The 15,036-nt window shown below is 38.2% G+C and overlaps 1 protein-coding gene across 2 annotated transcripts in view; it reads right to left on the bottom strand.

Annotated features, from left to right (window-relative positions):
- LOC100678236 (ankyrin repeat and zinc finger domain-containing protein 1) overlaps positions 1-15,036 on the bottom strand; it is a 183,980-nt gene that overhangs the window by 132,340 nt on the left and 36,604 nt on the right. For both annotated transcript variants that reach the window (XM_031925276.1, XM_031925275.1), the window contains exon 4: positions 7,279-7,393. In XM_031925276.1, the coding sequence (XP_031781136.1) occupies positions 7,279-7,393 (115 nt within the window). The remainder of the gene's footprint in view (positions 1-7,278; positions 7,394-15,036) is intronic.

Here is a 15,036-nt window from a genome sequence, read left to right as displayed (position 1 = left end):
TACAAAGTGGTCGGTAAGAGGATGACTCCTCCGGGGGTTTACTTCCCTTCGGTAGGAGTACCCTTTGTACCTTCCACTGATCCGGGAAGAATCCTTCCTTTAAGCATGCGTTGAAGATGTCTCTAAAAAGGCTAGGGACCTCTAACGCTGCGGTCTTGACTGCCAGGCCAGGTATACCGTCCGGCTCTGGGGCTTTTCTGGGAATGATCTTCTGAGCAGCCATCCTCAACTCGGTTTCTGATACGTCTGGCGGCTCGGCTGCACTGTCCACTACTTTATGGCCCTCTCGACCGCACCGGTAGCATTGCGCCGACCGGTCGGCTGCGCTTTTGCAGTCCCTCGCGATGTGTCCAGCTTCGTGACACCTGTAACACCGCGAGGATCCTTCTCGAACGAACTGACCAAAGTTAGTAAGGGAGTACCGCAAGGAGGCGTTCTGAGCCCGACGTTTTATATAATATACGTAGCCAATATAACCGAAAATGTGCCTAAAAATGTGACGATCTCATAATTTGCAGATGATACCGCTGTATATTCTAATATTACTCCATTAAGTGACAGTATAGTTACTATTGAACAATCTATTTCCATCATTCAAAATAACTTAGCCAAAATAGGACTAGAATTAGCACCTCAAAAAACTGCGTTACTACATTTTAACAATAAAAATATCGAGCCAGGAACTACCAAAATCTATATCAATAACTGTGAAATAAAGTCTAGGGAAAATGCACATTTTTTAGGCATCATTTTCGACTATAAACTGAATTTTTCTGCCCATATTGATATGCTACAGACTAAATGTAACAAATCTTTGAACATTGTTCGATTTTTATGCGGAACTTGGAGGGGCTCAGACCCAGGGACTCTTCTCATTCTGTATAAAAGCTTCGTTCGTTCTATATTAGATTATGGGAGTTTTTTGTATTTTCCTCTGAAACAAAAATACTCGAAAAAAATTGAACAAATTCAATATTCCGCTATAAGAGCAGCATTAGGATACAGACAATCCACTCCTACTAACATCTTGTTAGCCGAATCGAAATTGCCACTAATCAAAGAGCGAGCTAAGCTTTTAGGAAGCAAATTTGTAATCAAAACTCTAACAAATAAAAAAAGTCTCCTTTATAATGAATTGCAATACATGAGTACAAATCCCAAAAAGAACAGTAGAAAAAGGATCCTTATGCAATGCATAGAAGACACGAAAAATATTATCGACTCAGTTACCATACAAGAAAACTATACTGTCTTCACGCATGATTATAATACTTTATATACATCAATCCCATTTAACATAACCTTAGGGAAAAATCTCACAAAAGAAGAAAATCCAAATTTAACATTTAATTTGTTCCTAGACGGCCTCAATGTATTAGATATATATACCGATGGGAGTAAGGTACAGGGCATTCAAGCTGTAGGGGCAGCATGCGTAGTTCCAAAAATGAATATTGAAATATGTAAGAGTATTCACGGCTCAGCGTCTGTCTACACAGCCGAATGTATTGCGATTAACCACGCACTAGATATAGCGCTGTCAAGTAGTGTAGATAATGTGAGCATTTTTACCGACTCCCTAAGTGCGCTTCAATCCATCAATAGTATTAAAACAGATATTTACGTTAACCCATATATTTTTCAAATTAAACACAAATACCTATCATTTATAGAACAATATCCTAATCACAAGATAGAATTTTTCTGGGTACCAGCGCGCTTGGGAATCGATGGAAATGAACACGCTGATCGAATAGCCAAAAAAGCCACACAGAAGAAATACCTAAATTATCAAACCACTACATTCACCGACAGTTTTGAAATTTTTAAAGAGGCTTCTCGATCCAATACAATCGATATTGTAAAAGAACAAGGTCAAAAGAAATGTAGAGAATTTTTTGAAATCTACCTTACGACAGCAAGCAAACTTTGGTTCTTCAAAACAAATCTTACTAGAAAAATGATAGTAACAATAAATCGATGTCGAGCAGATCACTATAATCTCGCGGCCTCCCTATTTCGTGTGCATATTATAGCGGATCCGAGTTGTGAATGCGGGCACGAACTGCAGGACCTTAATCATATTTTGTTTATCTGTCCTAAGTATAATGTACAAAGAGTTTATTTTCCAAATTAGAAAAACGTAACGAACTCCCACCATTCACAATAAAATCATTTCTTGCAACACTTGATCCTAAAATCCTACAAATAATATGCGAATACTTCGATATATGCGACCTGAAAATATAGTTTTACGTCTCCATAGACTTAAACATGTAACAATCTTGTGATATTATTTCAATTAATCATAATTGTATTGCTGTATAAGTCCTGATATGGACTTGGGTAAGCTTAATAAAAAAAAAAAAAAAACGGACCACCCACGGCGATAGGCGCTTGCAGTTGTCGTTCATGCTCGTATTTGCACGCAGCTACCGCGTAAATACTATATTTTCTCTTGCAATGGAGCGCAGAACAGTGCTGAGAATTGCGTGGGCCATGTCTCCACGCTCTTGCTCGGAGCCATCAAATATATTGGAAACAATTATTTCCGTGGTAGACTCAACACTGCTCCATTGAAGAGGAGGAGGATTTCCCACCAGCAGAGTGATCGCAGACCCCCCCCCCCCCCACTACACTTCGACCCCGGATACGACGTCGACTCTACATACCTCATCGTCTGTATCAGTCGACGTGGAAGCGCCAGCGCCACCATTCGCATCAACGGGCTCTATATCTCTGAGCGATACGAAAACTCGTGATGCATCGACATCACAATCTTTATTATAACGTATATCGTTATTATTCGCATCACCACCTGTACTAAGACTAGAACTAGAACTGCCATTATCATAGCCAGACCGAGCGCCATCAACAAAAATTTCCACCTTGAGCATTACTTGGGTAAGCTCCTCTATTTTTTCTTTGAGTACTTTATTTTCTTGTGTAAGCAGAGAGCGATCATTATGCATCTCTTCCAGCTTAGAGTCTTGCATTACTATTTTCTCCTCAAGTGAGGAGACCCTATCCACGAGTCTATAGATCATTTCTGGTACCGCTGGGCCATGGTCTGATTTGCAACTGATGGCATCGAGCTTCCGCCAATGAATTTGTTTGGGTGCACTTCCTATCAGCAATTTAGCTAGCTGGGACTGTCGGAGTCGAATCAGAAAGAGTCTCCTTAAGAGATACATTGATGTTGGTAACATTGTTGTACGTGCGATTGGTATTCGAATCCTCATTCTTGCCCACATTAGTATTATCATCATTAGTATTAACAATATTAGCATTATCAATACTGCTATCGCTAGCATTGCATCCTTCGGTGTCATTTACAATATTATTTAAATAATTGTTTTTAAATTGTTTTCATTTTTATTATCCTTAGTATCTCTATTCGTATCTTTATCTTTATTTTTATTTTTATCCCTGTCCACCCTAGAAACAGTCTTTTGTTTTCTAATCGAGTTATTACTATTATTTTTTACGTAACACGCCTGACATATGTAGTTAGTTTTGTCTACTACATGCTAGGCCATGCAGACATTATTATATGTTGTAGAACAATTTTTGCATATGTATATATATTATACCGCCTACGCGAAGTATTCTTTTGCATATTTTACACAAGTCACGTGCCATTTTTAACAATTAATAATAATAATAATAATAATAATAATAATGACAAGTGCAGGTTTCATTAAGCACGAATTAAATGAGGTAGGACAGCTAGGTCTAGAAAGACACTTAAAATAATAATAATACTGATTGTCTGAGATTCGTGTCTTAATAGCTAAGGTAAAAATTCAAGTTTTAAATTTCGCGCCCTACGAAGTTTAAAACTCGCGCGCTGGAGACTAGGCTGCGCATGTGTGTAGGCCAAACAATGTAGCCAACTGTTGCTCGATGAATTTGAGCTGCGATGATGCTGCACGCTTGCAGCAGAAAATTGTAACTCGAGCGCAGTGGCGCGAAGATTATGTACGCTAACTGAGCGATATAGATATGTATACAGATCTAACTTCTAAGTCGATATTTCAGAGTATAAATCAATAACTCGTTGTCGATTTTCGAAAGTCTGCTGACTGCGGTAAAGCTGACAACGGCCCTTCCTCTTTAAAGATGATGTTGCTTGGTACTGATGTTATATCCACAGCAAAATTACTGATATGATTGATGGTTGCTCAGCACCGTCTTCTTTTAAGGTTAGGATTTCTCCCAGTTTGCGGAGAAGCCCCTCTAGGCTCATAAAACGCACAGAATACTGCGATTTTTGGGCTACTGCTTGAGAGCCGATCAAAGGGCCTCGTCCGCTGAAAAATATCACTCAAGAAGTGAAATGTATATTAGAATACTATTAAAACTGGGACGTGTGAATAATAGACGTTGTCAACCTATCGGAAGACGCCAGCAATCAAACTTATGGTCTACAATTTTTCTGATTTACTGGAATTTCCGCTTCAAAAGGCAAGGACAAACTCAGCAATAAAAGCGCTGTATTGATTGATAAAACGTATTTGTATGTAATCATATATGTATGTGTGCGTACGTGTGTGTGTATAATAGGCCAGGCTGTAGGGATTTGAAACTACCTTATTGAGACATAATTCTTTACAGCAAACCGATTGTGCAATCATGTAAAGAATGATAAGCAGATGAAAGGGTATATGTTTTTCACTCGCATTTTCGTTCCTTATTGTTACTTATTAACGATTTATTGAAAAAAAAACGCAATTTTTGTCTTTTTTTGCTAATAACTTTAAATCTAAGGAAGCTATCAGTAGGCCTCAACAAAATGATTTGTAGAGAGTAGAAATATCTACAAAATGAGAGGTCAAGCACCTCAATCGGATAACGAGATTATGAGATAATTAGGAAAAACCGAAAAATTAGGCATTTTTTCGAAAATTCACACACACACACACACATATATATTACACATATAATGGTGTATCGAATTTTTGTACGAACTTTGGTGACTCGTAATTGTGCGGAAATTTTAGTAGTAATATCAAATAGAACGTCTGTAAAATTTGATCCCATAAAGTCAATTGCTTCCGCTTTGTCTAAAGTCGAAAATTACCACATTTTCGCTTAAAAAATTGTTTTTTTAAATTCTTCAAACAAATTTAAGAGGAAAATGTTCCAATACATTTTTCGTAAAATGCATTCCTTCTTGTTGATAAATTATTGAAGTTTCGGAAATTTAAGTTGAAAATATTGAATTCAACACTTCAACGATTTTTCAACATATATATATACACACACACGCACACACATTCACACATGGTGATAAAAGCAATAGAAGTGATTTGCTGCTGTCAGCCATAGCAGGGTAGCACAAATTTTGTGTACGACATGACAAAGTAGTAGTTGACAAAGATAAGCCTCTACTGTTCACAGGCTTACAGGATACGGGCTGTGCAATAATATATTGTGATGATGCGTGTGCTTTAAAAAAAAAAAAAAGTGATAAGAACGTAACAGGATTACAAGATTCACGAAGACAGAAGAAACAGAGGGTTAGTCAGAAAGAAGATAAAAGGAAGTAGGGTAAAAACATTCTAAAAATTTAGTCTAGGCATGGTGTAGAGTTAAGTGAAAAAAGTTAGTTTAAGCAAGTATGAGCAAGTATGTGTAATATAAGGTTATTTTGAAAATTTAGTCTAAGCGTTGTGCAGAATATCGTGCATTCAGTATATATAGTGAGTTTGAGTGAAAATAGTTGATTCAATTAAGTATGACATGTAATATGAGGTTTTTTAAAAAATTTAAGTTAAGCGTATTGCAGAATATAGTATATACAATATATATATATACACACACACACACATATATATATATATATATATATATATATATATATATATATATATATATATATATATATATATATATATATATATATATATATATTGAGTTTGAGTGCAAAAAGTTCGTTCAAGAACGTATGAAGTGTAATATAAGGATATTTTGAAAATTAAGTCTAGGCGTTTTGTAGAATATTGTATATTCAGTATGTATAGAGAGTGTAAGTGCAAAAAGTTGGTTCGAGGAAGTATGATGTGTAATATAAGGTCACTTCGTATACAAATTAGTAAAAGTATGCGTATATACACATGACGATGAGTATGATAATATACAGTTACAGTGCAAGTGTTTAATATAGTTAGAGTGAAAACAATTCATATTTTCTTAAGATTTAAGGTTATGCGGAGGGATAAAATATCAAACATACGTATATATACATATACATATGCTCAGTGATGGCTTAGAATATAGTATATTGAACATATATAGTAATTCTACAAGTATTTCATAGAAGCAAGTGTGGAAAGTTTAGTTTTTCAAGAATTTAGTATGGGTATAGTCAGTTTCTACCTTATTGGTCTACAAAAGTATGTCTAGAAAGTTGCATATACATGGTGATCATGTAAAATATAGTATATTTAATATACATAGTGAATTTGACTAAAAGTACTGCTCATTAGTTTACTAATTCGGTAAATCTATGGTGTAAGAAGAGACGAGCTCTCTCTCTCTCTCTCTCTCTCTCTCTCTCTCTCTCTCTCTCTCTCTCTCTCTCTCTCTCTCCCCAGGACCTGGGATACGACGATTCATCTCTTTGCAAACATATGATTCGAACTCTAAACGCCTGAAAACACGTTTCTGAAAATCACAATACTGAAAATTTTACTATTGCAAAGCTTTCTCTGAGAGGAAGCAAAATAACCACAAATAAAGAATTTCTATATGAAAATAAAGCATAATAAAAAATAAGCTAGATCAAAATCTATATCGTCGATCCTGTAATATAGCTGTACAAATATGCACGCATGCAACCATAATCACATTCGCAAGCAGCTACTTAATTATAAGGATTCCTATGGGATATTTCTTATTATTATTTGTGGAAAAGCTCAAATTTTGACGGTTTGGTAGTAGCGGTTTTTGTACCAAAAATATGTAGACTATTCTTTCAAGGCGGTATGGACAACGTTTACTTTAAGTTTAAAGTTGAAAGGATGACTTCGAACTTAATTTGCTTGCATAGCATACTACTATCAAAGTTACCATACCACTTTGTAAAGTTAAGTTTATCAAGTTTCTTTATTTGGGACAATTTTTTTAAAAAGTTTGACTATTTGGAACCAAATTCTTAAATTTTACCCATAATGCTACGTGCCTCATCTTGTTGTATTCAAATAAAATATCTATATGTTAAGATTTATTTTAGCATAATCTACAGAAGCCAGAAACAGTAATTAAAATAAATACCGGAAAAAACTGCAGCAGCAAAATGACCTCCACCAACCATTACAATTGTCCACAGTGACGTTCTTCCACTTTTTAAAGCTTGAGTTATAATCTCGTTATCAACTTCTGGTATTTCCTGCAATTTGTATGTAAAAATTTAATTGTCTAAATTAAAGTATAAAAAAATAGACTAAAAATAAGCAAATTTATAGCACTACGTGGCATCAATCCGCATTTCTGTCACGCCTATCCGTGGCATAAATAGTCTTTTATTGCACTGTGCATATCGCCCTTGCTGCGCTTGGGCGCTAACCACGCGGTGAAAAAAAGACTACTTATGTCACGGATAGGCGTAACGGCGAATTTATGCTAGTCAGCGCTATAAAATAATGTATGATACACGTGTCATAAGATGTTTTTTACGGCACAGCGTTAAGCGTACTAGCTACACTCGGGCGCTTATACACACCGTGCCGTAAAGTACGACTTATGCCACTAGAATCGTAATGTACTATTATTTTGCCTTTGGCAAGAAAAAACAAACATACTACATCTGTCCAATGCATATACTCAGCACATGATCGCACCAAGTGTACGGCAACCCACTTTGCTTGTGAAAGGAACTCTGCTTTCCATGCTAGTAGAGTTCTTGTTTAATGCCTAGCTAGGCCAGGCTGCAGGAATTTAAAACTGCCTTAATGTGACATAAATTGTTGCAGCAAACTGATTATGCGATCATATAAAATATGATGAGCAGATAAAGAGGTATATGTTTTTCACGCAATTCCGTTCCTTATTGTTAGTTATTCACAATTTATTGCAAAAACGCGATTTTTGTCTTTTTTTGCTAATAACTTTCAAACTAAAGGAGCTATCAGAATGCCCTAATAAGATGATTCGTAGAGAATAAAAATATCTACAAAATAAGAGGTCGGACGCCTTGATAGGATAATTAGGAAAAAACCGAAAAATTAGGCGTTCTTTCGAATGTGATGAAGTGAGTTTCATGCATGGAGACCGTAATTTAATTGAGTTTATTTTGGATTGGAAGTCTTATCTTGAGGGTGTTAAAGATCTGGAGTCACAAGAAACTGACATTTTAAATATATAGTAATGTGACGACTTTATTGAAACCTCGACTCAAGGAAACGACAATCTTACCTTCTCAGTGGAAAGTACAAAGAGTGCGGACTATCAGCAGTGCTGGACCCTGTCCGATACACAACGACGGCGCACGGTCCTTCACTTCACAAGCATCGTAAACTAAAGAAGCCGCAAGGTGCTAGACCTGATTACTTATAGACTTGGTAGTCCGGCAGGCACGCGGCTTATCAAACAGATTAGTATCTGCTTTTAACTAGGCGACGGTCGGTGTCTTCGAAAGACATATTTTATTACAACTTTATAGAAAACAATATACTTGACCCAGTGAATTAATGATTCACTGAGGGTCTCTCGTTGCAAGCAAGGGAAAAAATAAAATTAAAATTATTTATATATATGGGCTAGAAGTTACGACTTCGTCACGCGCAAATTTCATAGCTCCGTCATGTTTTGATCTAGAGCGCTAAAACTTTGGGAATAAGTAGGGATCATAATGTGCTTTGTATGTGCAATAGTTGGGTGCTGTCGAATTATTAGTTTGCTCAAAATCGCGATTCAAATTTTACGGTGCGTTTTTTCCCTGCAGGCCTGTATGCTCTACCGTACGTCCGATTAAAATTTCAAAATAGGACCGGAAAGTTGAAATCGTGCACTACAAAACGTAAATTTCAGTTTTTCGATCAGATGCCAGGAAGCATGCGAAAAACCCTGCTAAAGTTCGCAAAAATCGACCGAGAGCGCGCTCGCAGTCGAGTGGTGGGGGAGTGAGCAGCGGCGGAGGAGACGCGTGGCGCGCAAGTTACTTATCTTTGCACAATTGCAAATTAGAAAACAGATTCCAAGATTAATTCAATACAGAAGGTAATGGTAAATTTGCAGCTATAGCAGCAATTTTACATCCGAAATTCAAACTCTATTGGGCATCGTGTTTGAGTCTCGAAGCTCAAGCAGAGATACAAACTATTACAGCCCTCATAGAAGATCAAAACCGGAGAGATACATCTACGGTTAAAGTATGAAGCACAAGATTACTTTTATGATAACGGTTCAACTTTCACAAATTTTTTGTCCAGTTCATCATTTCAGCCACAACTAGCAGAAGTCAATCAATTAATGCAGTATTTGCAACATCCATAAAAAAAATGTAAATATTTAACGAGTTTCCGTTAGTTAGGAATTGGTTTTTTAAATATAATACACCTTTGCCATTTTCTGCGCCTGTAGAAAGGCTATTTTCTCATGCCACTGTGTTAAATTTATCAAAATTTAACTGACTGACGGATGCATATTTTAAAAAGAGGGTCTTTTGTAAGGCTAAAAGTAATAAACATTATTTGTAAATAACATTTTATTAGTAGAATTTTTTAATAAACCTTTACGAAGATTAATATATCAATACATTCGTAACCAATTTTATCATTCTGAATAAACTTATAAATCCATGGTTTATCATGTGGCTTTCGTGTTATTATCGATAATATGCTGTACGATTGATAATCAAAAGATTCAATGATTAATTATAGGGTATATAATTGATAATTATTAATTAAAAAATTCAATTATTAATTATATGGCCTTTAATTATTTTTATTTATAATTTGGGGTAACAGAACCAGAGAAATTACATACTGAGAAGCAGAACATCGGATTTAAATAAGATCAAAGAGTTCACCAAAAACATCAGACTGTACCTTTCGTAATGATTTGTTCTGAAAACAGACCAAAGAATCGGATGCCTCTGGTTCCGTTACCCAAAAATTAAAAAAAAAACATTTAAATAGCTACAGTAGATGCTAAAAAATGTTGATGGAAAAATAAGTAACGTGCGCGGCACGCGTTTCCTTCCCCGTCACTCACTCCCCCACCACTCGACTGCAAGCGCGCGCTCGGCCAATTTTCGCGAACTATAGCAGGGTTTTTCGCACGCTTCCAGGCTTCTGATCAAAAAACTGAAACGTACGTTTTGTAGTGCGCAATGACAACTTTTCGACCCTTTTTTTTTGAAATTTCAATCGGACGTACGGTACATACAGGCCTGCCGGGAAAAAACGCATCGCGGAATTTGAATCGCGTTTTGAGCAAACTAATAATTCGACAGCACCCAACTTTTGCAACATATAAAGAACATTATAATCCCTACTTTTTCTTGAAATTTTAGCGCTTTAGCTCAAAAAATGACAAAACTGTGAATTTTCGATGAAACGCCTAATATTCCAGTTTTTCCTCAGAACCTAATTATCCGATTAAGGCGTTCAACCTCTTATTTCGTAGATATTTTTTTTCTCTACAAATCATCTCATTGGGGCATTCTGATAGTTTCTTTAGTATTAAAGTTATTTTCCAAAAAAGACATAAATCGCGTCTTTTGCAATAAATTGTAAATGACTAACAATAAGGAACGGAATTGCGAGTGAAAAACAAATACCTTTCTATCTGCACATCATATTTTATATGAACGCACAATCAGTTTGCTGCAACAATTTATGCATATACGGTTAAAAAAAATGAAAAACGCCCACCGTGCAAAAATAAATTAAAAACGCCCGATAAAATTGTTTAAAGAAAATGGTCAGTAGTTCACATTAAATATACGTACATGTGTGTGTGTGTGTGCATATAATTATGTACATATGTGTGTGTGTGTGAGTGCGTAAACACGGGAATCAGTACATGCGTTACAAAAAATATTGTGTGCACCAAGGGCTAAGTGGACTTTTTACACACACACACACACACACACACACACACATACACACCACGCGGGGAAGCTTCACACCCGTACGTGGCGCGTCCCGCGGGTTGCGGAAGGGGGAGAGCTCGCTGGGGTATATACCTCAGAGGGTGGAGCAGAAATAAAATATGCTCCGTGGACCAAATCCGGCTACCGCATTTGCCGTGCAGTGCGACCCGTAAGCTGTCAAAAGAAGATCCTGGGTGGGAAGGCAATCTGAGGTTGAGAGCCAAAGTGACCTGAACCACCTTTAACTCCCGCTGACGGCAAGACAGAAGGCCCGTCACATAGCCAGTACCTGCCAATCGGTTGAGGCGAGTGCATGATATTGCTTGATGTCTGCCAAATACTCTCCAGAGAGCCAAGCACTTTGTTCGGGGTGGGAGGTTCGAGAGAGTAGAGGTGGGCTAAGGCAGTATCGCGTGCTATACCCTAGTATGATGTTCCCAGTCTGACACCGCTTACAGTCATGTGTTGCAGCCATGTAAGCTGCCTCCATAGACAGGGGGATCGAGGGTGGTCGTACACATACCGGGATGAAGACTATTATCAAGCATGGATAATTTAACCGATCAAGAAGAGAAAGCAGGAAAAGGAGCTCTCGAGATCTGGAAAACAATCTGGGATGCTGAGCGAGAACGAGAAAGCATATGGAAGAAGATCCGAGACAGGCTGGACTCTATGGATAATGTTATGTCAAACGCATCCAACATTCATAAGTCTGTTAAAAGCGATCTATCGGCGATTATGATCTAGGTTATGCGGCTTGAAATAGGACAAGTGGCGCTGGAAAAGAGCAAGGAGAGCCTTGGATTGATGCTAAGTAAAGTGGAAATGTTACCGAAACAGCAGCATATTCAGAAGGAGGACAAGGCATCACAGTCGATAGAAGCATCAAACGCGGTGACGACAAGAACGCTAAATAAGCGTAAGGCAATGTCACTAAGCTACGTAGAAGAGCGACAAGAAAACTACGCTGAAAAAACGAGGAAAAATAAGGAAGTAGCCTCTGTGGTAGTAACTTCAATAAGCCAATCACAGGTGTCTTCGAAAGAAAAGGCAGACACACCCTGGCAGGAGGTTATCACTAGAAAGGAGAAAAAGAAAAAAAAAAGAAGAAAAAGGAGATACATAAATGAACTGGTGCCAAGAACAAAAATAGCACCAAAAAACCACGAGAGAGACCCACCAGGCCTGATGCACTTGTTATAAAAGCCGGTGAGGGGAATTCGTACGCTGATATTTTAAGGAAAATAAAAGCGGACCCTAAACTGACAGTGCTTGGAAACAGCGTAAATAAGATATGCAAAACGGTGGCAGGAGATCTTCTTTTGGAGCTACGACGCACTAAAGACGTCAAAACGCAGGAACTTCAAGAAGCGGTTAAAGCGGTGCTGGTAGAAATAGCCACAATCAAGAGGCTTCAGCATGAAGTGGTCTTTAGAATAAAAGACCTTGACATGCTTCCCTCTAAACAGGATATTCTAGAAGCCCTGAATAGAGGGTTTTCAAAACAGAAGGAAGTAGTAAAGGAGACGTCAGTAAAGACCCTCCGGAAAACCAATGGAGATACGCCGACAGCCGTCGTACAGCTGCCTGCCCAGATTGCCCAAAAGGCGATAGCAAGGGGAAAGCTTGAAGTAGGTTAGGTTAATTGTCGAATCAGGGAGATTAGTCAAGAGATACGACCACCTAGATGCTATAAATGCTTGGATTGTGGCCACATCGCAAAAAAGTGTACAGAGACGTACGACAGAAGTAAAAAAAGTTAAATCTAAACCACTGTGAGACAGCACAGGACCTACTCAACCAGTATGTCAGCGAGAAAGAGGTAGACGTAGCTATTGTGTGCGAACAATATAAGGATCTAGATGAACCATCGTGGATAATGGACACTACGGGTAAAGCAGCAATCTGGGCATATAAAACGTTGCTTTCTGTAGAAAGTGGAGACCCGTAGAGAAGAATTTATACGGGGTAAAGTAGCAGGTGTCACTGTTTACAGCTGCTACGCTTTATCTAACGCTCCAATCGAGCAGTTCGAACAACTGCTAGATCGGCACATACAAGACGCAGTAGGGAGGAAACTGGTACTGATTGCAGGTGACTTCAATGCGTGAGCTGTGGAGTGGGGCAGCATAAGGACTAACAAAAGTGGTTGCATACTCCTAGAAGCAATCGCTCTTCTGGATTTGGTCCTAATTATCTAAGGATGCACCCACATATTTAGAAGAGAAGACGCAGGGTCTATTGTCGACCTGACGTTTGTTAGCAGCAGCCTTATTGGCTCAGTTGCTTCGTGGACAGTAAGAGAGCACTACACACATAGTGATCACCAGACCATAATAATGTAGGTGGGAATATCATAACAGGGACCCAGCGCGAGTACAACCACCAATAGAGTTAGTTGGAAAACGAAGGATTATGATAAGGAGATCTTCCTGTTAGCACTAGAAGAAATGCAAATGTCTGGAACGGCAAACAGCAAGGCGGAGCAGGCAACGGTAAACATCACCCAAGCATGTAACGCTGCTATGCCTCGAAGAGTGGCATACAGTAGACGACCACCAGTATACTGGTGGGACAAGGAGATTGCGAGTGCACGTAGTGTGTGCCACTGGACCAGAAGACGAGAACAACGGGCGAGGAAGAAATACTATCAAACTGGTATAGGCAAAAGAAATACTAGATGCCCGCGGACAAGAAATAAATGACGCTAAAAGGAGTTTTAAGAAGAAAATCCGCGAAAACAAACGGCGGTGCCTTAAGGAATTACAGGACGTGGTCGAACAAGACCCTTGGAGTCGACCATATAAAATAGTAATGAAGAAGATTAAAGGAAGCTACGTGCCTTTACCACACTGTTTCCCACGCAACTGGAAGAACTAAGTGCAATCGAAAGATGTGTGAATGAAGAGGCTATCCCACTGATCATGATTGAGGAATTGCTAGCCGTCTGCAGAAGGGTTGGCAACAACAAGGCTCCAGGGCCGGATAGCATTCCAAATATAGCATTGAAGCATGCCATTCACGCTTATCCAAAGGTCTTCGTAGACTTGTACAATAAATGTCTAGAAGAAGGAACATTCCCCACAGACTGGAAGAAACAGCGACTAGTGCTTCTGCCAAAGGGAAAGAAATCACCCCAGGAGTCCTCATCATACTCTGCATGCTGGATACCCCAGGCAAGATCCTGGAACGCATTATATACGTCAGAATGGATCATTTTATAGAAGGAAAAGGTGGATTAGCGAAACACCAATATGGCTTCAGAAAGAAGCGTTCGATCCTGGACGCAGTTAGTCTAGCAATTGGCACTGCACAAACAGCGATAGAGAGAAAAAGATGGAAGGGAGGACAAGAAGTATTGCGCCATAGTTACATTAAATCTTAAAAATTATATCATATTATATCACACTGAGGATGGTACCAAGACCTATAAAGTTACAGGGCGTTCCTTTTTACGGCTGGGTATTTTTTCACGTAGCCGTAAGAGGGATGGGTTTAGTCGGTGTGAATCCGACACACGGCTGACATTGGGGATGGGGCTGTTCCGACGACCCTATAAACAAGGTCATGCTATGGTCTTTCTAAGATTTGCCTTAATACCTCATTCTCCGAGAGATAAAAAAAACACACTCACACGCGCGCGCGCACACAAACACATATGCGTATATTTTATGTGTAACTACTACCATTTTCTTTAAAAAAATTTTAGCGGGCGTTTTTTATTTATTTTTTTTTTTTTGCAAAAAAAGAATAAAAAACGATGTGAAGACATACACACACCTACATACCTACAGCTTTAATAACTACAAATTTGGCTAATTAAACGTTGCAAGATAGTAGATAATGATGAGTTAATTCGATAAAAGATGAGATAATAGATGAGATAAAAGATAATTCCAAGTTAATTTTTTATCATAAAATTATCTAGTATATTA

This window comes from Nasonia vitripennis (genome assembly GCF_009193385.2).
Source record: "Nasonia vitripennis strain AsymCx chromosome 2 unlocalized genomic scaffold, Nvit_psr_1.1 chr2_random0008, whole genome shotgun sequence".
Classification (NCBI taxonomy): domain Eukaryota; kingdom Metazoa; phylum Arthropoda; class Insecta; order Hymenoptera; family Pteromalidae; genus Nasonia; species Nasonia vitripennis.
The sequence above is the reverse complement of the archived record's forward strand: the minus strand, read 5'-3'. Positions and strand labels throughout refer to the sequence as shown.